Source organism: Eutrigla gurnardus (genome assembly GCF_963514095.1).
Source record: "Eutrigla gurnardus genome assembly, chromosome: 13".
NCBI classification, from domain to species: Eukaryota; Metazoa; Chordata; class Actinopteri; order Perciformes; family Triglidae; genus Eutrigla; species Eutrigla gurnardus.
In genome coordinates this window covers 9284663-9306825 of record NC_139936.1, presented here as the reverse complement: position 1 = coordinate 9306825, position 22163 = coordinate 9284663, and the positions used below count along the sequence as shown (strand labels likewise).

The window sequence follows — 22163 nt, the reverse complement described above, 5'->3', positions numbered from 1 at the left end:
ATATAGAGTTATATTATATTTGGTGCAAGTCTTTCATATATAATGGGAATTCTCAAGTGAGGCCAAACTTGCCCTGCAAAACTGCCAAACCTGAATTTAATGAGTGAACACCGACTACTGCGGACAAACATAACCAGCTTATTTTACCAGCTTTACTCACCTTCAAATATAGTGATCTCTCTGCAGCGCACACTTCAAGTTCACCCCTGAGCAGCACATAAACACCGCCTGATATACACAACCATTCAGACTTTAACCAGCCAATAACGCTTACCACCATACACACAAGCTTGTACATATAAAAGAACACACACACATACATACAAAGGGATAAGAGAATATGTGCCCCTGCCCGGCTAGGCTCACACCAAGGTTATGGTGTGTGGTGAGTAGGGATGTAAGTAGCATAAATGTCTTGCTTGAATTGAATAGATCAAAGTAAGTGGGCCTGTAACACTACCCATTCTGATGTATTGTTACAGTGAAAAGACCTGCGAATATATGTTAAGGTGCTCAAAAGAAGCAAAGACGGAAACAAAAAAAACAGAAAACCCTGCAAAAAAAGCTGCTGAGAGGAGAGAAGGGGATAGGGAAGAGGACATGCTGGGCAGGTTAAATGTGGTGTGGGGATATGTTGTAATAAAGACGTCTTCCCTTGGAAGCTTTAGTGCTCCTAAGAGAGCTGCAGACACAAACAGCAGGAGGATTAAATACAAAACTTAGACCTTACTTCTGCTATCCGTCCTCTGTGTCGCTGGTTTTATCACTTTGTAGCCTCTCTCTTTCTTCAAGTCGTTCTTTTCACACTCACTTGACTTTCATGCTGTTTCCAAATGCTCCAAATTCAAAATACAAACAGCTAAGCTGCTTTTTTTTTTATCCATCTAGCCCTCTGTCTCTTAAAACAGTCATGTGAAGTGAAAGCTATGAAAAATAATGCTAATAATTCATCCTCGCCCAACAACATCCTCATTGGCTTTATCCTGACATCAATATTAACTACATTATCACATCGAGGATCATCAAAAACTTTCATCATCATAAAAATGACCCTACCCTCAGAGACCTCTCAGTCTTTTCAACATTGTGTTGTTAATCTTCTATACTTACTAGCAACGCCAACAGTGGCATGGGTCAGACATGGGCCTGCAAATTGTAAGCACTTTATTATATAATGATCCATCAATCGGTTAAGCGCAATTTTGAAAAACAAACTACTTTTGCTTATACCAAATGTGTTTTTTTCCTCTAATAGGAATGCATAGCCTATGACACAAAAAAAGATGTAGAGGCCTATAAATAACAAAATGTTAGTTTGCTGCTAGATGACAGCCTTGGCTGTACTCTGTGTTTGGTGCTACAGTAATCAGCAAATGTTATCATGCCAACACTAAAACAGTGAACATGGTAAACATTATGCCTCCTAAACATCACCTTAATAGACTTGCTAGTGTTGAGCTCAAAGTGATGTACTAGTACAACCTCTCAGACGTTCACATAACTCATTGTATATTTTTAAACTGGTAACAAGCTGTAGGAGAGTTACATAATACTCATTTGTTTCTGTAATTTCATAAAAAGAAATAAAATCGGATGGAAGAGCACTGATAGAATGATGGTGTTTCCTTCAACAATGAAAATGACAAAATGGTAATTTCATTTAATTTGGCGGAAACACACTGTGGAATTTAATAAGTAAATAATATATTGACTGAGCTGTAATATGAACTGCTCTGTAACAACAACATATACGTCATCTTAATCGAATTGCCTCATTTCCCGCTCATGGTTGTGCGTTTAAAGCCGTCCACCCCATTAACTGTGGTGACGACTGATAAAGATGACACTGTATTCATATCACACTAGCTTTCTCCTTCTCCCTGAGATAAACACACATGCAAACACGTCAGTCCTTACCACACACACACACACACACACACACACACACACCTGACTTGTTGCGACTTAAACTGAGGAATCTTTTTCATTCCCTTTCTCTTATCTACCTTTAAAATGTAACATGTTGTAAATTAATATATAATTATTGTTTAGTTCTTATAATAAAGCAAGGATGCCCTATATGCTTACAAAGGCTATCCGTCTAAAAGCTCTCCTACTAAGTTTCTGAGAAATATAATTGAAGAAAAAGTTTGGTGGCAGAAGATAGCAGTCTAATAGTGTTCCCCCCTGGAGGCTCGACGCAAAACAGGCAGACACACAGAAAAGCTAACTTTTTATGTGGCGACACACACATCCACACACAAACACATACAGTACTGACACATTTTTGATCAGAACAGCTTGTCTTAGTGACTAATACACAAGTCTTCACGGACCATTAACTTGCTCCAATTAAAACTTGAAGCAATATGTTGTTTTCCTTGAGTTTTTGCATACTCCTTCATCAGCCCTCAGGGATGACACCTTGAATCTGCTTCTGCATCTTCTCCCTCCAGTCATTCACATATGGTTGTTTCTCCTCACTTAAAGCACGCTAAAAGAAGACCTAGTTACTTTTAAAGGCCGTTTCAAGTGTGATAACTGCATTATGCTACAAATGGGTAGCACTTTCACGAGCAAGAGGAAGAAAATCTCGGGGATGAATAACCGTTTCAATGACTTGCCCCATATACGAACGCAGTTTCCTTAAGTGGTTCTAGTCCGACCTGTGGCCCTACGCTGTGCGTCATTCCCTCTCTCTCCCCCTTCTTCTCTGTCCTTAATAAAAAAGACAAATGGACAAAAAAATAAAACCTATTAAAAAAATGTTGGTCAGACATCAGAGTGACCTTTCGTCCTCTCTGTTGGCCTTGTTAATCGACCTTCAACCAGAAATGATTTCAAACCAGGACCCATATCAAACTTTAGTATTAAAAAGAGACTTAAAACACATGTTGCAATGGTCACCACCCAGTGACTATCCAAATTGGAAGCTGTGACCACATTATTCTAATCATTGGCTAGAACACCACCATGCTGTTCCTTATCTGTCATAACAGCCATCATCATTTTTCATTATCTATGAAAAAAATATATCCAAGAGATGCAAAAGGTACTACTAATACCATTTATCATGGGCGCTTGATGACACTCCAGTCATTTGATCTGATGAATTACATCCATAACTTCAAAGTGTATTTACATTATAATTTATAGAGTTCTAGATTTCAAAAAGGTTTCATTGACTTCATTTCTAGGAGCTGAATTTTGTCAAATATTCAGAACTCAGACACAGAACTATACTAATCTAATACTATTTATTCCACACAAGACTAAGATTCCTCTAAAGTCTAAAAAAGGAAAATATGAAAGAGTTTGCAAGATGCGCCAAGAAACAGAATTCCCTATTCAGTTGCATAAAATGCAAATTATTTTTTATCAAACTGTATGATGGCAATCGTCAAGGTTGTTGGGGAAATATGGAAAAGAGCCCAGCGTGTAGTCCAGAGCTATGGGAGTTTGTTAACCTGTGTGCATGCGTATGTGAAGGTGAGAGGGGGAGGGAGAGAGAGGGAGAGAGAGAGAGAGAGAGAGAGAGAGAGAGAGAGAGAGAGAGAGAGAGAGAGAGAGAGAGAGAGAGAGATGCAGTGTAATCTATCTGAGGGAGACAGGTTTAGGGATTTACTCCACACTGAGCTTAGCTCCGTGGGGGGTTCAAGGGGCCTAGAGACACACTCCCTGCTGAAACGCCAGCCATGATGAAGGAGGCAATTTGAAGTTACAGTCTTTTCTGCAGAGCGCAATATGCAAATGGTTATTGGACAAAGGTGCAAATGTATTTGGCCAAATATGCATAAAAAGTGTGTGAAAGAGCAACAGAAAAATAGATGAGAGACACAGACTCATAAATAGTATTGGAAATGTTTTCGAGAAATAAAAATAGCATCTCCTTCACCTCTCCAACACTTTTGCAGTTCACACAATACAATTTTGTTCTTGGAGACGAAAAGCTCCGCAAATTGTGAAATAATTCCCAGCAGGACCTCCCCTAGCAACTTTATCATTCTTACCATATCTGGATACTTCACATTGCAGATTCAGCACCGCAATGAAATTCAGCAAAAATATACCAACATTAGTGTTGGCTGATTGACTGCACAGTAACATTTGTACAAGATGACGTCAGGAGGAGAATTTCAACTCTGATCGTCTGAATTCTTCACTGGAGTTGGAAATATTTCACCTCGCTCTAATAAAACATTTGCATAATTTATGGTGCACAACGGCACCAGCGCTAACTGATTGTCGTGTCATTGCATTGACTTCGTATGCAATAGCGCCACACGAAAAAATGTGCTTTGCATTGGATGTGAACACACCTTAAGACCTATAATTCACAGCAAGACTCCAGACGACTAAAACAATTATTTCAACCATCCCAAAGTCAATGTAAACTGGCAAAAACTGTATAGCTTGGGGAAAATAAATAATATTCAAGGGACAAGTAGAACTATAACTACACCCCTGATCAACAGCAGTGACAGCAATCATATTAATTCTTATTGTCAAATCAGAAGCGACAGACCAAGCTGAAGGTTTGTAATAATTAGGTGTGTGATTGCAAAGGGCTGAAACAGTAACAGAATACTTAAAAGCACTCATGCTTGTGGTACTGGTAGCAGTAGTAGTGCTATAAATTATAGCAACCAGAACTAGCAGCTCTTATCAGCTGCTTGTTACAGCTGTTTTCTAGCGTGCTTAGTGTGCTAATCTCTCTCTACTAGTCTTATGGATGTGGCTTAAATACAGAAGGTAGTATGAGTGGTATGGAGCCGAGACTGACAACTGGTCAAAGTGTGAAAGGGTCGGTTCCCTGGTCACATCATTAAATTTCCAGGTGCCCAAGAACACCTGGCTGGGGGTGAACACTGGGTGGTCCCACATCAGTTGTTATTATAGCAAATGCTGTGTTACAGCTGGTTGGGGTAGTAAAGGGCAGATCCCGCATCAGTTCATTAATGGTCCCTGCTGAGCTGAACCTGAGAAAGGGGGAGGAAGTGAGGAGGAGAAAGAGGGCATGAGCTGGTGAAGCACATAAACAAGTCGTGATAGCTCATGAAATCACTTCTCTCTCTTCCTCTCCACTCCTGTCCCCTTATCTCCTCTCCTCTAACCTCCACTATCAGCCGTTACAAAAGACCCATGACCCATTGGCCCGCAGCAGGATTGTGATCATATGGATGACTGGCTCGTTAGAGATCACCAAGGCTCGCAACGTTCTTCACAATGTTAAGGTATGTGGCACTGAGACTGAACCTTTTGATCACAAAGAGACAAGGAAAGAACTAAAGTGACAGAGCATGTGCAAGTCTGTGATGTCAATCTGAGAAAAGCAGTCAGTTGCATTCAACGTTTTGCTAGATGGCCATGTTTTTTTTAGGTTTTCTGCCAGAGCACAGTTGCACCGCCAGACTGGCCTCATTGAAATAAGAGGGGGCTTCGTGTTTCCATGCAGGGGTACAGTTGGTCTGAATGTGACCTTAAACTGTGTCTATGTATGGACTTATTCTACTGTATATTATAATGTTAGGTTACATTTGATTGTGTATTCTGTGGCTGTAAAATTGATTTTCAAAAATGTGCACATGGGCATCCCCAACTGAGAAATTGAACATACAATCAGGTAATCGCATAATTGTACCCACATTTTTTTACATTCCTGTCTGTGGACAAGCACTGGCTGTGCACACATTACTACAATTTACAGCTGACAGCTGAATTTACAGAAAAAACCTACACATTGACTTATTTTAGCAGCAGATGCTATAAAATCTCTTAGAATGATCAGTGGGAGTCAATTAATGATGGAAATTGAGAGCGAAATCAAGGAAAGGAAAGGGTGAGAGGTTGTGAAAAAGAAACATCCATCTTCTATGTGCCCCCCATGGTCTGGGGTACCTGTCCTGTTTCTGACATCAACAGAGCCAAGCCTTCTGGGTAGTAATCAATCAGTCACACTTCGACAAGCTGGCGGAACTGAACGGCCTGTGTGTGTATTAGTGCGAGTGTGTATGTGTCTCCATGTGTGAGTATTTAGAAGTGGTTGAGTGTGTATTGGAGTAGCAGGGGCACATTAGTCAAGCAAAGGCTGGATAGAAATAGAGATAATGGAGCATGGAGGGTAGGAAACATAAAAGAAAGGCAATTGAGGTATGCATGTGAAGGAAGAGAGATGAAACACATTTACAGTATAGAACAAAGGTGAAGTGAAATCTAATATCTAAGAAATTACAAAGATAACATTGAGTCAACATAAAGGTTACATTTTCTAAAATGTACTAAAAAAACTTTGGTTTTCCACAACATCACTTTTACTTTCACTCCCATCCTTTTGAAGAGACTCAAAGAGAGAGACTTTTGGGAATTTTACTTCTTATTTTTCTGTATGCAGGTGAATTCGTTTTTTAGTGTGAATGAACAATGAGGGAGGAGAAGCAAGAAAACACTAGATGAAGGTGTTTTCATATATTATGTCAAGATCTCTTCTTGGGAGTGTATATATAGACTTGCCTAATAAGTATATTGCACCTTTTAGCACAACATAACAGTTACAAAAGGAAAAGTGCAGGTGTTACTGGGGACGTTAACGATGACGTATGACTTCAAGTAACGAATTTAATGTGCTCGAAAGGTGATCAATGGGTCTCCAGGTTAAGAAACAATAAAAGGAATGCTTAACTGTGAATGTAAAAGTTCAAGTTCAAAAGCTTTTACGAAATCTTCTGAAAACAAAAGGTTGTCAGGTATTTATAGTGTGCCAGTTTAGATGTTTCCTGAGGTCTCCTTAAAGCCTCTTAGTCATATCCCATAGGGACATCGGACCTCCCAACACAGCACAACAATAAACTGGCCCTCGTAAATCACTAAGGATCTATATTAAATTAGCTCTACAGATTAAATCTAGTATAATTGGTTAAATGCATTATGTTGATTAATTGGTTGCACTAGCTGTAATAAAGTAACAAGTAGCACAAGGAGAACAGATCGCATTTTTCTGTTTCTTACACACTGAGAAATATTTGCAAATGACCCAGCAAATTTTCTCTCCTCTTTTTTCAGTTCTCTGTTTTGATTGTTCTTTAATTCTGCATCTGAGGCTTCGAGTAAAAGCTCTTCCTACCACCACCCCTTCTATCTCATTATCTTCCTCTATCTTCTGATGCATAGGCCTTTGGGAATTGAAAATTATGCAGTGTAACAAAACTGCCCATTCTAATGAAGAAAATCACATTCTTCTTCTCTCTAATCACAACTCCTCCATCACAGACTTCTACCAACATGGCGCCTGTATTTAACGGGCCGCTATTGTGCCCTGAATAATGCCATAATTACCGAGCACTTTTAAAGAAACAGCCAGCAAATCTTTTGTTCCAAAGGCGCTCACAGGGAAGGAAAACTACTTACAACTGTCAAGAGCCTCATCAGCAAAAACTAGTCAGAAACTTACAAAAAACTGCCTTATCTCCACTGGTTTGGTACTGTGCAAATACATCTGCAGCCCTTTGATATTATACATATGCTTCATACAGTGTCAGGGACAAACCGTCCTCCGAACTGTGTTGTTATTGTTAACCGATTTGCTTAATATGTTTGGTCATGCAGCAAGTGTAGCCGGCCGATAGAGGGCACTAGGATGCCACCCTCCTTGTGCCACATACACAAAAAATATTTTTTAATAGTTGTAATAAATTATACAAATTGTCAATGTTTGTGTGTACGGAATACAGCATGTTATACGTGCAAAATATGATAGAAAATAAAGTGCAAAATTATACGCTTTTCTTACAGCTTCCTGTCCGTGTGTCCGAAATTCAGCTCTGGGGCGAGGGAGAAATCGCCCACAGGAAGTGGGTCTGCGTAGTAATTAAGCCAATTACTGATTCAAGATATGAACATAAAATTGAGACAATCAGCTTCTTTAAATGTAATCCAAAAAGGGTGATTATTTTATTGCCCCAAGCCAGCTACTTCAAACACCAAGACTGGTGTCTGCAGCGCTATATTAACTGCGACAATGACGAGAGCAATCGCTACGACGACTACGAGTAAAATGATGGATGTCTACGAAAATGCTCACCACTCCACTATGCACATTAGCATGCAGGCAACATCACTCACACAAAAGTATGGGAATAGCAAGGACTTAACACCATTATTCCTGATTGCACTCCATGTTTACATGGTTTCCAAAAGGTCTATAGCGGCATCTCAATAAGCATTTTCTAAAACATGTTTTCATCATTCTTATTATTATTATTATTATTGTTGTAGTGTAATGCATGTTTACTGTATAACAGTACATGCTATACTGATGTGTTTTTCAGCATTGTTTACCACTTGATTTGCTGTTGCAATAAAATAATTGTTGATAATTGTATTTAACTGGAAAGTAGTCATTTGTTTTTGATACCATCACTTCTTCTTTGCAGTAGTTCTGATATTGGCTGTAATTGATTAGACATGGCAGAACCCTTCCTCACAATATTTCCACCAGCCACCACTGCCATGCGGTGCACAAAAGAAAAAGCTGTGCATAACTGTAGGTTAGAGTTCAAAGCTCTAATTAATAGCCCTTTTATGCTGCTGCTGATTCATGTTAAAAGATTTCTACCTGCAATCCACTGGGAGGTTATGTAAAGAGCTGCAGGTGAAAGGTGCTTATTTCCGTTAAGGCATACCTCAAACCTCCAACACACAAACAAGATGAACAACAGCTTTTACCACAATGTCCTGTTTCGTGATAAAACGCTGCATTGAATGAATGCAGTAAAAGCATTTATACTGCAAAGTTGTGGCAGTGACCATCTGTGACATTAAGCCTCTGGTGATCCAACTTTTACTTCTTTGGATAAAATGTGAAACTCTGTTTAAAACTCTGACGAGACGCTGTGTGTGTTGCTCAGCAACATTACTAATGGGAGCAGTTGGGGTATCAGCACTAAGGGAGCCAGAACCAATTGGTTGGTTCACATGCCAGTACCAAGGCAAATGCCATAAGTCCTGGCGTTCAGCTGCAGATTGCTTCGCAAAATTGGATGGATGGTCAAAGATGATATAAAAACATACACATATTTGTTGTAGATGGTGAAACCATACAGTTTGGTCAGTATAGTAGCACTATTTTTGCCACGCTTCGGGGATTTTGTTAACAATTTGGGCACCCATGCTTTAAAAGTACTGTAAGACACAGCTAAAAGCATCCACTAAATACTGAATGTTATATTAACGTGGAATGGTAAGTGCGCTGCAAAATTAATTGCAACAATTGTAGAAACATTTCTAAATGTCTTTGGGCATGAAGAAAAAAAATACAGCTCACTCAGAGTATTTATAGAGGTTGTTGTAAATACAGCAAAAAAACACAATAATATGCCAAAACTGGCAGGATGTACAATGTACAATACTCAAGGCAAAGGTTTATCAGAGTAAGTTATTTACCGTAGCTCTATTTATTCTAATGTAATGCATTCAATTAATTAAGGGGCTAGAAGCAAATCTGGCCTTGTACTGCCTTAAAACGGTGCTGTGCTATTCACATTAGGGCACGCATTACAGTAAATATTTATTCTGTGTATGGGGCATGTCCCTTGTCCACAGTAATAATACACTTTCTTGGGCCAGCAACCACATTCATCCAAAATATTAATCTCTCGACCGACCCGGTGCTGTGCCGTTTTTCCAATGAGCAGGGCATGCTTTGACACGACCATAAGAAACAGACCTCTCTCTGCAACACCATCTCTGTCCATGTCCTCAGTAGTGTTGCCATTTGATAGATTATGCTTTTACCAGAGTTCTTTGGCAAGATACCAGAAGTATCTATTGCCTGAATAAAAGCTTCCTTGTCCACTTCAGACCATATGCAGCTCTTCAGCAAGATCACAGCTGTGCTGTCCTCTATGTGGCTTTTTAACTTCCCTTTTACTATGTTGCAGGAAAGCACGGACAAATACGGAAATTTCATTTGTTGCAATGGACACGTCTGGGCCTGGTGTGTTCCCAGGCTAAAAAGCTTATCCCGCCATGTGGAAAAGTCTCTCCACGCCATATCTGATTGCTTTGAAGACTGTTAATATGGTTCATGTTTACATCGTAGTGGATGTAATTAACACTTCCAAATGATGTTGCTCAGCAGGGGCATAAGTTCACAACCATTGTCTCAACTACTCATACAACACCTTTCCATTACTTTGAACCATAACTGCAATTATGAGCAGTAACCACTGACTGCTCATATTTTATCATTATGTCTTTCTTTTTTTTTTTTGTATCAAATACCGTGTGCACTTTGGAGGAATTATCCACTAAAAATCGGTATTTTGAATATCAGACAATCACAACTGTAGTCTGCTTGCATTTATAAAGGCTTCAGTAGCCCAGACTTTATGTCAAATTCTCAAACCACTTCTACAGGACAACCATTTTTCATTTCATTTTTTGACAAAATGTGCCAAAAATCGCAAACACATAGCATTTCTTGTCACTCGAGCTTTATCCATTTATGTTTGCATTTGTCAATCACGGTCAAGGAAAGCAAATCTAATTGCTACTTGTGTTCCCTAAAATATCAATAAAGAAATGTGCATGAAACGTGTGTGTGTGTGTGTGTGTGTGTGTGTGTGTGTATTCTTAATGATGATATATGAGCTGTCAATACTCAGTCAATACCTTGTCTTGTTAGGTAAATACATGTGGTAGCAGCCAAATGATGATTGCAATTGTAAGTTGCAAGTTGATATTTTCACATCCATTAACTCTAAAACAACTTTTATATTACTTAAAAACATGTTTGTCATAATTAAAAAATCATTGCTTCTCTGTTATGGAATACCAGAATTTAAATTTGTTGTTTGATGTTCTCTTAATCTTTTCCTATTTTATGCCTCATTTTCTGTCTCAGTGTTTCAACTTTGTTATTCTGCTGTTTCAGCTGATTACAACATGAGTTCAAACATTCAATCCTGAAACAAACCATTTCTAGTTTTAGTTTGGAGACATAATTATCCTCATTTTCAAATCAGAGCTAAAAGGAGAGCAAATATTGAACTTTCAGGGAGACCAGAAACACAATTAATAAATGCTGATGCTGCCTATACGTTTGCCATCATCAACTTAAAGGTGATTGTTTTCTTTATAACAGAACACTTGTCTATAGATGTTTTTTTTTTATTTATTGCACCTATTTTTCCCTACAAGTGAACATAACAGTCCTGTCTATTCTTTACTGAGGGAGACATTTCATTCTGAAGCTTGTATGGAGAAATTATGTATCCAACTCAAAGCATGCTCATACTTAAATAAACTGGCATTTAACAAATCAACTGTTAATCTTTATACAATAGAAGGTATATGGGTGATGCCATATTTCATAGAATAATTGGTGGTCAAGTATGACTGAGAAATAAGAACATTTATACCAACAGATCATCACGAAAAAACAATTACAGGACACAAATACAATGTAGTATTTCGCCAAATCTGCAAGCAGTTGTTAAAAGTGGGATGCTTTTATTGTCTGATTTAATTTTACTTATTTATTTTTCTAAGACGCACGCCAAAAATCAATCAGCATTCATCTCATCTCCATCACAAGAGCAGCCAAAAATCACTGGGTGGTGGCACATCAATTTGGATGCAACCAAAATGAAAATAATTTCAAACAGAAACACCATCTGCCAAAAATCAGGATTTAGAAAGTGCATTGTTATGACACCGATGTTAATTATGTAGTGGTACATGTCAGTACTTCTGGCTTCATAATTAAGGTCACAAAGGCAGTGTTTATTTACTGTTAATCCTGAATCAGAATCACACATGATTGCACGTGCACATACCAACACATTCACACATACAGCAAAAATCCAAGTGCAGCTGGAAGAAAACTAATAATTCTGATTGCTGACAGCTAAATTGAATAATCAGATACAAAAGAAGAGAAAATTACATCTTCGAAATTGCTTGAATGAGAAATAATGAAATCCACTTGACCTTCAATCTGTCTTGTGCTTTGAAAGCCTTCATCTCTGTCCATTGATTTCACATGGAGAGACAGAAACATATTTCTTTTCAAGCCCATGTCGCTTTGCTTTTCCACAGAAATATTATCTGCCAATCTGGCTGACAGTAAAGTCCATTTGACACAATGTCACAACGCGATGTACATCCAATCAGATCAATCAGTCCACATATTGGCAAATAAATATACAGCTTTTCTCCTTTTGTCTTCACATTTCACACCTACAAGGCACACTGTTATCCATTGGTTCAGTCTCATATTACAGGGGACAAAGAGCTGCTTATTTCTCCAGCTAGAGTCAACGACCCAACCTTGCAGATATTTTATATTATTGTCCTTTAAACGTGTGCACCTGCCCTCACCAATTCATCCGACTCTTACTCATTTAACTTTCCAGAAAACTCTCTCTCCCCCTAGGATCAAACAATGTATCCACACTAACTGAGGCATCCGAGCTACGCTGACACACGCTCACCTCTCCGCTGTTTATCATTAATTAATATGATTTGTTCTCCCAACTGTTTTAATCATTTCTATTATTCAAACATTATTCTGAACATCCCTTAGCAAATAGCATGACTGTTGTTTGTTGTTTTGACTCTGAGCATGACCTAAAATGAACTGAAGAGCTCCATCTGTCGCCTACCTCACTTGAAAGAGTCTAAAAAAAAAGCTTTTCATCTGAACGGCAGATGAAAGTCGTGTGGAAAAGGGAATCCACATACTTGAGACTTCAAAAACACACACAAGCACACGCAGTCATGTTCAAAAATTAAACGTCTGACTCGTCTCAGCCCTTCCTAAAATAAAGGGCATGTTTGCAACAGTGAGGAGTGCACAGCAAAGCTGATGATACAGCCGCTGGTCTTGTGTCTGCGTATGATCAGGGAAAAGGTATTTCTGGTTATTCAAAGCAAACGCTAATCAGGATATGCTAATCAGGGTATTGTTTTGTTATTCTTTGTCGCAACACAACCCCGGTGCAATCTTTTTGACGAGACACGATAATGAAATTGAGATGAACATAGAAGACTGTGCAAATGAAATCAGACATATATTCTTTCACGACAATCTCCTGATGAGGAAAGACAGAAGGAGAGGGGGGGGTGGGACAGAAAAACAGACCACTGCTCTCGATGCACACCATTCAACAGAGCGAAACACAGCAGAAAATGTAATTACAACAAGATAAAGAAGTACATACAAGCACATCATTATAGTAAGAGTAGCTGAAAAACATGACCAGTCCTATCAAATCACTTCTTGTGATTGTGAGATGAACACTTGCCAAAATGGTTAACTGATTAGGTGACTGAGGGAAAATAAATTACAATTTGGATTCCCTGGTTGCAGCTTCTTAAATGTGAGGATTTTCTGCTTTCCCATCTTTTGAAATTCAATATCCTTGAGTTGTCGACTGACAAAACAAGGAATTTGAAGGTGTCACCTTGAGATCTGCGTTTTGGACTGTTGGTCAGACAAATGTGTTTCACTATTTTCTGACAAATAAACCTATTTGTCAAGCAAATCATTGATCCCTGACTCATAATGATGAGAGATAAACCAGCGGTTTTCATAATAAGGTAGATTTGCTTGCATGTCGTGATGCTGCAATCTCAACCTTACACCTACAAACAGAAAATCTCTCCAATGATTCACTACTTTGCATGATACAACGCTCCTGCTATCCGTTTGAGAATGAGCCCTGATAATGACACCGAGATGAACGCAGCAAAATGTGGAAATGAAATCAGACATCTATTCTTGAACTACAATGCCCTGATGGGGAAAGCCAGGGGAGGAGGAGGAAGAGAGTGCAGGTAAATTAGATTTAAAGGGAGCGAGAAGGCCAGGCAACAGAATGTGGAAGAAATAGAAATAAATCAAAAGTGTGAAAAAGAAATCATATAGTGTTGTATGATGGGGAAAAAGAGAGAAGCACGGGGGAGGCGGTGGGAGAGGGAGGGCGGTGAAGAGGAAATCAGCTGCTTTCTAATGGGTGCTGATTACATCTACTTCTAAATGTCAAGTACATTTCCATTTAAAGTGCCTTGCTGCTTAAAAAGCCATGAAAGGAGGCACACCCAGACCACACACACATGTGTGACAGACGCACAGTCCACAGATGCATAAGCATATACAGGAATGCAAACACACATGAGCAAACAACCCAAAAATACAATTGACTCAATATCTGAAAGCGTTATTTCTTCAAACATCACTCTTTGGACGACCAAAGGAAGGAGTGACACAGTAGCCTTAGCATCATCAATAAAATCCAAGCATGCACGCACACACACTTCTTTATGCTTCATTTTAACCCGCCCTAAAATCTGCACTGAACCAATGAGGCGTGTCCGCCCACCGGGGTTCGGTAATGACTGCCAATCAGGATCACCGTAGCTGTGCCCAACAGCAAAGACCAGGAAGATAGATGAGTGGCCCCAAGGCCCCTGCTGCACTGGAGCGAAAAGAGCTCAGGGATAGATTCAATATGTCACAATAACATGCACATGCTCCACCGCTCCCACACACGCATGGAGAACGCTTGGTGTGTGCGGTTGGAAACACAAAAACCCACATTCTCGCTGTGGCATGCCGACCTGCAAGAAGAGAGGCAGCCATTCTTTCCTGTCTTTCTCTCTCACATATGCACGACGTGAACGCGAAAAGTTGCACAAACAAGAAGTTTGAAACAAAACACGTAGTGTTTGCTGGGCCAGCTTTTCTTAGAGGAGCCAACTCAATGTAACTGGAGGTTCAGAAGGAGAGTTGTAACTGGAGGTTCAGAAGAACTGGAGGTTCAGAAGAAGAGTAGTAACTGGAGGTTCAGAAGAACTGGAGGTTCAGAAGAAGAGTCGAACTGGAGGTTCAGAAGAAGAGTTGTAACTGGAGGTTCAGAAGAAGAGTCGAACTGGAGGTTCAGAAGAAGGGTCACACAGACCATCCAGAGAAGTAAAGTATGTAGGAATGTGTCATTTTACCAACTACATTCAGATCACGGTGGTGTAATAATAAAAAAAAACAGATTATACTCATTGTGACATTAGAAAAACTCAGTAGACTATGACGCAGTCCATTTCAACACCACTTCAAACTGCAACCTCAACCGCAAAATGTCAATCAAAGATAGAAAACATTCAGCTAAACCTCAGCAAATCGACCAGCGGGCAGAGACGAGACAGACCGTCAGATTTAAAGCATACAGGGTGTCAGTGTTAGTTATCTCACTTACGTTATCTGACGTCCATTCTCTTTTCCCTCGCGGAGACGCAGTGGTCCATTTCAAGATGAAATTGTCAAAGTTCATTATATCCAACAGCACTTGTTTGTTTGTGTTTGTTTGTTGCCTTCCTTTCCGTTCTTCGTCACTGCTAGCTTAACGTCATTGCTTTAACAAAACACGTTAGCCATTATCGTTAGCATCGCTGGGAAACAAGCTAACTCCCAGCTGTTTGATTAAAATTTAAACTTGCTCTTGTGTTATTTTTAAAACCGGACTGTCATTGGCTTACAAAAAAACATTTCCAGAGTCTCTTCGCATTTCCGAAGTTGTGCGACACCGTCCACGTCAAGCTGCTTGATGCTTGGTCAGGTACGTTTTAATCAACGGTGCCACCTGTTGTCTCGTGGGTAAGGCTGCAATACCGTGCATGACCACACGTACAGGCTAACATGGAGGAGCCGTCACAACGCAGAGAGGCGCTGTTTCACCCATGTGTGGAAACTTGATTTACACCGGGGTAGAATATACTATACATATACCATATACTGTATATATACACACACGCACACACACTCTGTCTCAAATGTTTTACCTATGGTCTATACTCATACTGATGTGGACTGTATGCATAAAAAGCAGTGCCACGGTGTGTCTAGTGACAACACATACTGTATAATCAATAATTACCTCAGTTAAGACAAGGCTTATGATTGTGGTATCACATCAGCATAAGCAAACTTAACGCATCTGTTGACATACTGCAAAAAGTAATAGAAGCTGTGGGGAGAAGGGGAAGAGGAGGAGGGGAAGAGTTGGATGTGTGGATGAAAAAGATTCTGATTAAATGATTCGGAGATAATGTGTGTGTGTGTGTGTGTGTGTGTGTGTGTGTGTGTGTGTGTGTGTGTGTGTGTGTGTGTGTGTGTGTGTGTGTGTGTGAGTGTGTGTGTGTGTGTGTGTGTGTGAAGGAGAAAACATTTTACATAGTGCAGCAAGTGTTTAGCCTACATATTATTTTTTGGCCAGCCATTGTTTGACAGTGTATTTAATATGCTGAGACTCCATGTACCTGCAGCAGCAATTTGAAAACATTGTTTCTTGTATACAGCTATCATTCATTCATTTCAGAATGAATGATAGAAGGCACAAGAGGAAGCAAAAGGCCTCTATCAAAATTAACAATTTTATCTCTTCTCTGTAATATACAATGAACCTGCATGGATTTCAACCTACATACAGATTTTCACCTGTACTCTCAAGAATTGGGAGTAATTGTTTGGTAAATCGCATATCTGCAGAAGCCTCATGCAGCTGCCTGACAAGCTCCAAAACATAAAATATCAATAACGCCCCTGTGCACTAAATTAAAGAAAGAAAATTAACCACAGCAGATCCAGGCCTCAAGGTGGATAGATGCAGGAAGGAGTTCAGCAGCGACTGCCACTGATTGTAACCCTGTTTCGTTCCTCTCAATGCATCTAAATGGAGCCGTGCTGTCTCTCCTGCCCTTGTCAACACTTGTTAACCTCCACATTGATTCTTCTCCACTACTGTACATCTCCTTTAATTAAAGGCACCAGCTAATCTGGCTTTCACCAAGCTGTGTTTGCAAGTATGAAGCTGTCATCTCGATGATTGTGGCTAAATATAGCACTTCAAATTTACATGTATTGACAAAACGAGTTATAAAGGTCGACAGAGGATTGATGAAACTGGTTTGACCTCTGGTGAGTTTCACCGATGACTTTCACATACACGTAGCAAAGAAATATTGTAGTTAACAATGACTCAGTATTAACAGTGGAATAAAGAACCAACCCATCAATAGAAATTTGTGAAAACACTCTTGCAGGATACGCTACTATTCATCTACATGTTCAATATGTTCCAAACACTCACAGATGCACCAAGTCCAACTAAATATACTTCTTCCATCTCAATCTTTCACATGGTTTGTGCTCTGCATCCTGCTCCCAACTCAAACATATAAGGCATCTTTAAAAATATTTGCTGAAATGAGTAGAAATTTGATATGATATGAAGAAAAAGTCATCTTGACAGCTATTACAACATGATATTTATTTTTATACCAGACTACATAACCGGAACCAAAGTGAATCGTAACCAGAAAAAAAAAAGAATATTAAAAGTCCACTATAATTTGAATGTATTGTAAGGATCTATTTTTCAATGGGGTCACATAGACACAAAACAACATCATAAAACACATGCATACAAATAAAAACAGCAATATATAATATAATAGCAGTACGGAGACATAGACAAGCCCCCCAGCCCTCAACTGTGAAAAGACACAATGACCTGCATTAAAAAGCTGTTGAAATCCCTTTTAAAGGATTGGTTATTATAGAATATGAATATTAATTTCATGCTTGGTTTGGCGAAAAAAAAAATACACATTTGCCAACAACATAGTTGGACAACGTAGCACAAACTGTTATCTCCTAGAAGCAGTTATTTCGAGGAAATAAACCGGCTATAGTTTGCATGTCTTTCATGTATCAAGTGTCCCACTGCAACCAATAAAAACACTGATCAACTTACCCTGTTTAACAATTATCAAGAGATCTCTCAGTGACAGATTCAAGGTTTGGCAGAGCTAATTAGATTTAATAATGGCTCAATGGCAGAGACAGAGTGCTTTAGTGAATGAGGTAATAAAAACGCCTTTTGGATGCCTGGCCACAAAGACAATGAAAATAGCCATCACGAAGGGACAAAGTAAGGACACAACACAATATGTCTTCATCCCACACAAGACATCTGTAAGTGACGGTGCTTGGTGCTGCGTGTGAGACGAGAACAGAACAGAAAAAAGAGCCCATTCCAGCATCGATCACTTTTATGCCCCTGGTCTGTTTGCATATTTTAGACCTATAAACAACATGAATGATGTGCCGTGTAATGCACCATAATCGAGATTTATTCAATCTCGGGTGGAGGGGGTAGGGGGAGGAGATGCTCACAATATAACAGAATCAGAATGGGCTGTTGTGGTTGTGTGTGCATACTTCTGTGTGTGTGTGCGCGCGCTGTGATTTATTTGATTTAATTAGATCGCCGATGTAAAACAGCTCGTGGAGGAAAAAAAAAAGGTAAAGACGAGTGCCGAGGGAGGTATAAATAACACCGGGCTCCTTCGCCTTCCTCTCTGCCTTTCTTTCCTCCTCTGCCTCTCCTTTTCTTTAAACTCTCTGATCTTTCCTCTGACCGTATACAATCACTCATTTTCCCTCCATCTCCTATTTGAATTTTCCTTCAACTGTTTTTTTCTCTTTACATTCTTCAAGTCTCCATTTTGCTACCCATCTCTCTTTACCCCCTCCTGCACCTCCCCTTCCCCCTTTCCCCCTCCGTCTCCCTCTCCGCTCCGCTCCCAGCTGAATAATGATAGGGGGTAAACACCTCATTAGGCTAAAAGGCCCAGAGGAACAATCAGAGACATGGTGCTCCATCGAACCTGTGAGTCTGGATGCTAAGAGACATTTTGAACACAGCAGGACGAGGGGGGGGGGGGATCATCCAACTAGAAAGGTAATGCCATATCAGATATTAACAACTACACCATCTACCTGCACTGTGTCATGTCTGCATCTTCTGTTGTTGCTTCAACACGTCTTGTTGCTTTCTTTCTTTGTCTCTAAGGGCTGGGAACACACACATGCACACACAGCCACGAATGGCTGATTTACGGTGAGTGATCAGCAGAGATGAGGGCCATAAATCTACTCTCTCCAGTGGTAACGGCCAGTAAAAGTGGTTTATCTGACACTTTGAACCGCCCGCATCACCTCATCACACCCAGCCATCTCTGCCTCTCAAGATACCAGACCAAGGTCAGGGGTCCGGGAATAGTAGGAGAGTATAGGCTAATCAAAAAGACGTATCATATGTTTCAATAAGGCAAATGTTTCTTCATTTCAAAGCACTATTCTGACATATTGACATTTCTTGTTGAGAGTTAAATGAAGAGGAATTACTTAAATATGAGGCTACAGTCGGCATCAAATTAGCTTAGCTTAGCATAAAGACTGTGAATGGGGGGGGAAGTTAGCCTTGCTCTGTCTGAAGGCCTCAAAATACACAAATCAGCGACTCTAAAGCATGCAAATGAACATATATTATATCGTTTGTTTCATCTGTAGGAAAGTGAAATGTAAGAATGACAAAATGTTGTTTTACATGGAGGTAAGTAAGTATGTCCTGCTGGCCCAACACAACATTTCTCTCCGCCCTCTTCTTGCCTCCCTCTCTCCTCTCACAGGTGCGTCAGAGCACTGTACACTGAATATTTCATGCTGTGGTCACACATCAAATCTCTCCTCTGCATACTGTTAAAACCAAGTCAAAACCCCCAAATAATGCCACTGGCTATTGCACCTAAAATACATGATGGAGAATTTATGAGCAGAATGTACATCACATGTCGTAGCTTCTTTTGCGTGTGTGAATGCGTGTGAAACAAAAAGGGGGAGGCTAATTTGATTAATGAGCAAGGTGTACAACAAAACTGGGAAATAAGTTATTAGTCTTCTATATGACTTGCACACCTGTTTCTTTGGTAGTCAGCACAAATATACATAATGAATGGCTCCATGATTTATGCATGCTAAGCAATAATGTATAGCTACGAACTCTTTTTTCTACTTCTAATAGCATTTTTTCTAATTGTCTCCTCCACAGGTCCATTGCCATTAAATAAAACATGATTTTTGACAATCCTGGCCCGGAGGTTAACACTCAGACTGTGTGAGATCAAATCAAAGTTAAGACCTGCCATCCTGTGCTGCCCATAATAGCAGCACGGTAAAATCTCTATAGCAAAACCTTTCCATCATATTTAATCTTGTCTTATTTATGTTGGATTGGATATTTGATTGCTGCTTTAAGAAAACAAAGTACTCTGGACAAGACATCTAGAGTAACATGCTTTCCAAGGGCCTAAGGCAATATTTATACTAATAGCTTTTTAATTGTTATTGATTAACAAAGTGCTTTATGCAGAGGAAACTGATCCACAAAAACAGCTGAATCAGTGTGACTAGCTTATTATTGTGAATAAAGAATGACGGAGCCATCAGCTGTAGATGCAGGGTCCATTCTCCTCCTCCTCCTCCTCCTCTTCTTCTTCTTCTTCTTCTTCCTCCTCTTCCTCCTCCTCCTCCTCCAAACTAATGCCTGAAAAAATGCAAAAAAGGAAATAAGTTCATCAGTCGCTCAGTCGCTTTGCTCTGATAAATGTTTGAGTTTAAAAATGTAATAAGCTTCTCTCATTTGTAAATGTGAAACTGTAAAATTAACTTAGAGTTTCACAATATTACCAAAACAACCGTTTTAAGGATCTATTGTGTTTTTATATGACAGCAACATTTGGGCTTCGACACACAAACAGACAAATACGGACTAAAGAAAGACACTCAAACAAGCTATGAAGTGCTTCAGTGATGATTGTTGCAGCTCATCTAAACAAATATGTTTTAAAACTCCAATACACATTACTATTGCAATGTCAAGATCTCATCATTTAATTAATAAGCTTAGTAAATTTACAATTCAATAATTGAAAACAAGCACACTCATGATTCATTCAACAGAAATGGGTAGAACCATACATATTCATGAAAAACCAGCTTTCCACAGAATATGAATTGAAATGGACGACCTTTTAGCCCACTCACCTTTCCACTTTAAACTTTGACCCACAAAGAGCTCTAAGAAGTGCTGGTGGCGATGGAGGTGTTGGGCGTGACGGTGTTAATGGTCTTGTGGGCCGTTAAAGTACCAGGGGGCACGGAGGGGGGACAGCAGGGACCGTGAGGGTTGTTGAGAGTCACATTGAAGGTGCCCTTCAGTACTGTGTACACGATGCCTGGAATCAACTGCGGAGACACAAACAGAACAGAGACATGGGTGGTTAAAATAAGAGCAATCAGTTTGTGTGAAATAAATCAAATGCTGAGAATACAGTCTGCTCAAACATTGTCGTGTTTGTCAGTCCCTTTAGATGCAGAACATAGAAATATATTTACAACTGCAAAAGAGGTGCAAACACACATTTTGTTGCTGAATAGGACATACTATGGCAACGAAGACTTGGAAACAAACAAAAACGAATGAATTGTTGGAGGCCAGCATGATGAAGTGAGGAGTGATGATTATCCTTTGACTTTAAAACAGGAGCAATCAGCAGTTCTTGGCATTTTCCACCAATCACCCTGTTTTTTTACTGCATTCAACCGTCTAGTATAACTTCCCATAAACTGTGTATGAACCTGCCATATGAAACAGCTCTTACACCGTGTCTTGTAAGAAATGGACGAGCCACAAAAAATCGTAACTTTTTGAAGAATGGAGCCGAGTGGTGGTTCAGGCAGGCATGGAAGTCATCTTTATAGTCGCATGTTTCATACGCGATTCAATCACATGACTTCTCTCACAATGGCTGGTCCACCTCAACAGTCAGCATTATTTAGCATTATTATTATGGGTGTTGGTTAATCATACGTGCATTTCTTCTAGACACTGGTCATTAAGGTCATTAATAACACACAGCAACCCACACAACTTATTATAGTCCCAGGTCTTACGAAGAGGAGTGTGAGGAAAATAGCCAAAACAAACCAAAAAACATTTGGCCTTCAAATCTAACAGACTCACACACAGGCTAAGACATACAGTACATGCCGTATGCACACCAAATTAAGCTGCTATCCCTCCCACCCAGGTACTAGCAGAAGACTTTACCTCTTCTATGTTACATATGCTCTCTCTTTCCCTCTCTTCCTTTCGCTCTCCCCCCACCGCCTCCCCTAACCTCCCAGAGCACATGCACACATCAGTATGCCAGAGCTGCCACAGTAGGATTTAGGCGCATTGGCGGGGCTGCTCAGATCTCAGTAT

General features: G+C 39.8%; 1 protein-coding gene across 1 annotated transcript in view; it reads right to left on the bottom strand.

Moving 5' to 3' along the window:
* Window positions 1-20344: 20344 nt before the first annotated feature.
* Window positions 20345-22163, bottom strand: part of stpg2 (sperm-tail PG-rich repeat containing 2) — a gene marked incomplete at its 5' end in the record, with an annotated part of 44570 nt that continues 42751 nt past the window's right edge. Inside the window, 2 exon segments of the mRNA XM_084025703.1 lie at window positions 20345-20415; window positions 20938-21142. Coding sequence (XP_083881829.1) covers window positions 20975-21142 — 168 coding nt within the window. The 3' untranslated portion in view covers window positions 20345-20415; window positions 20938-20974.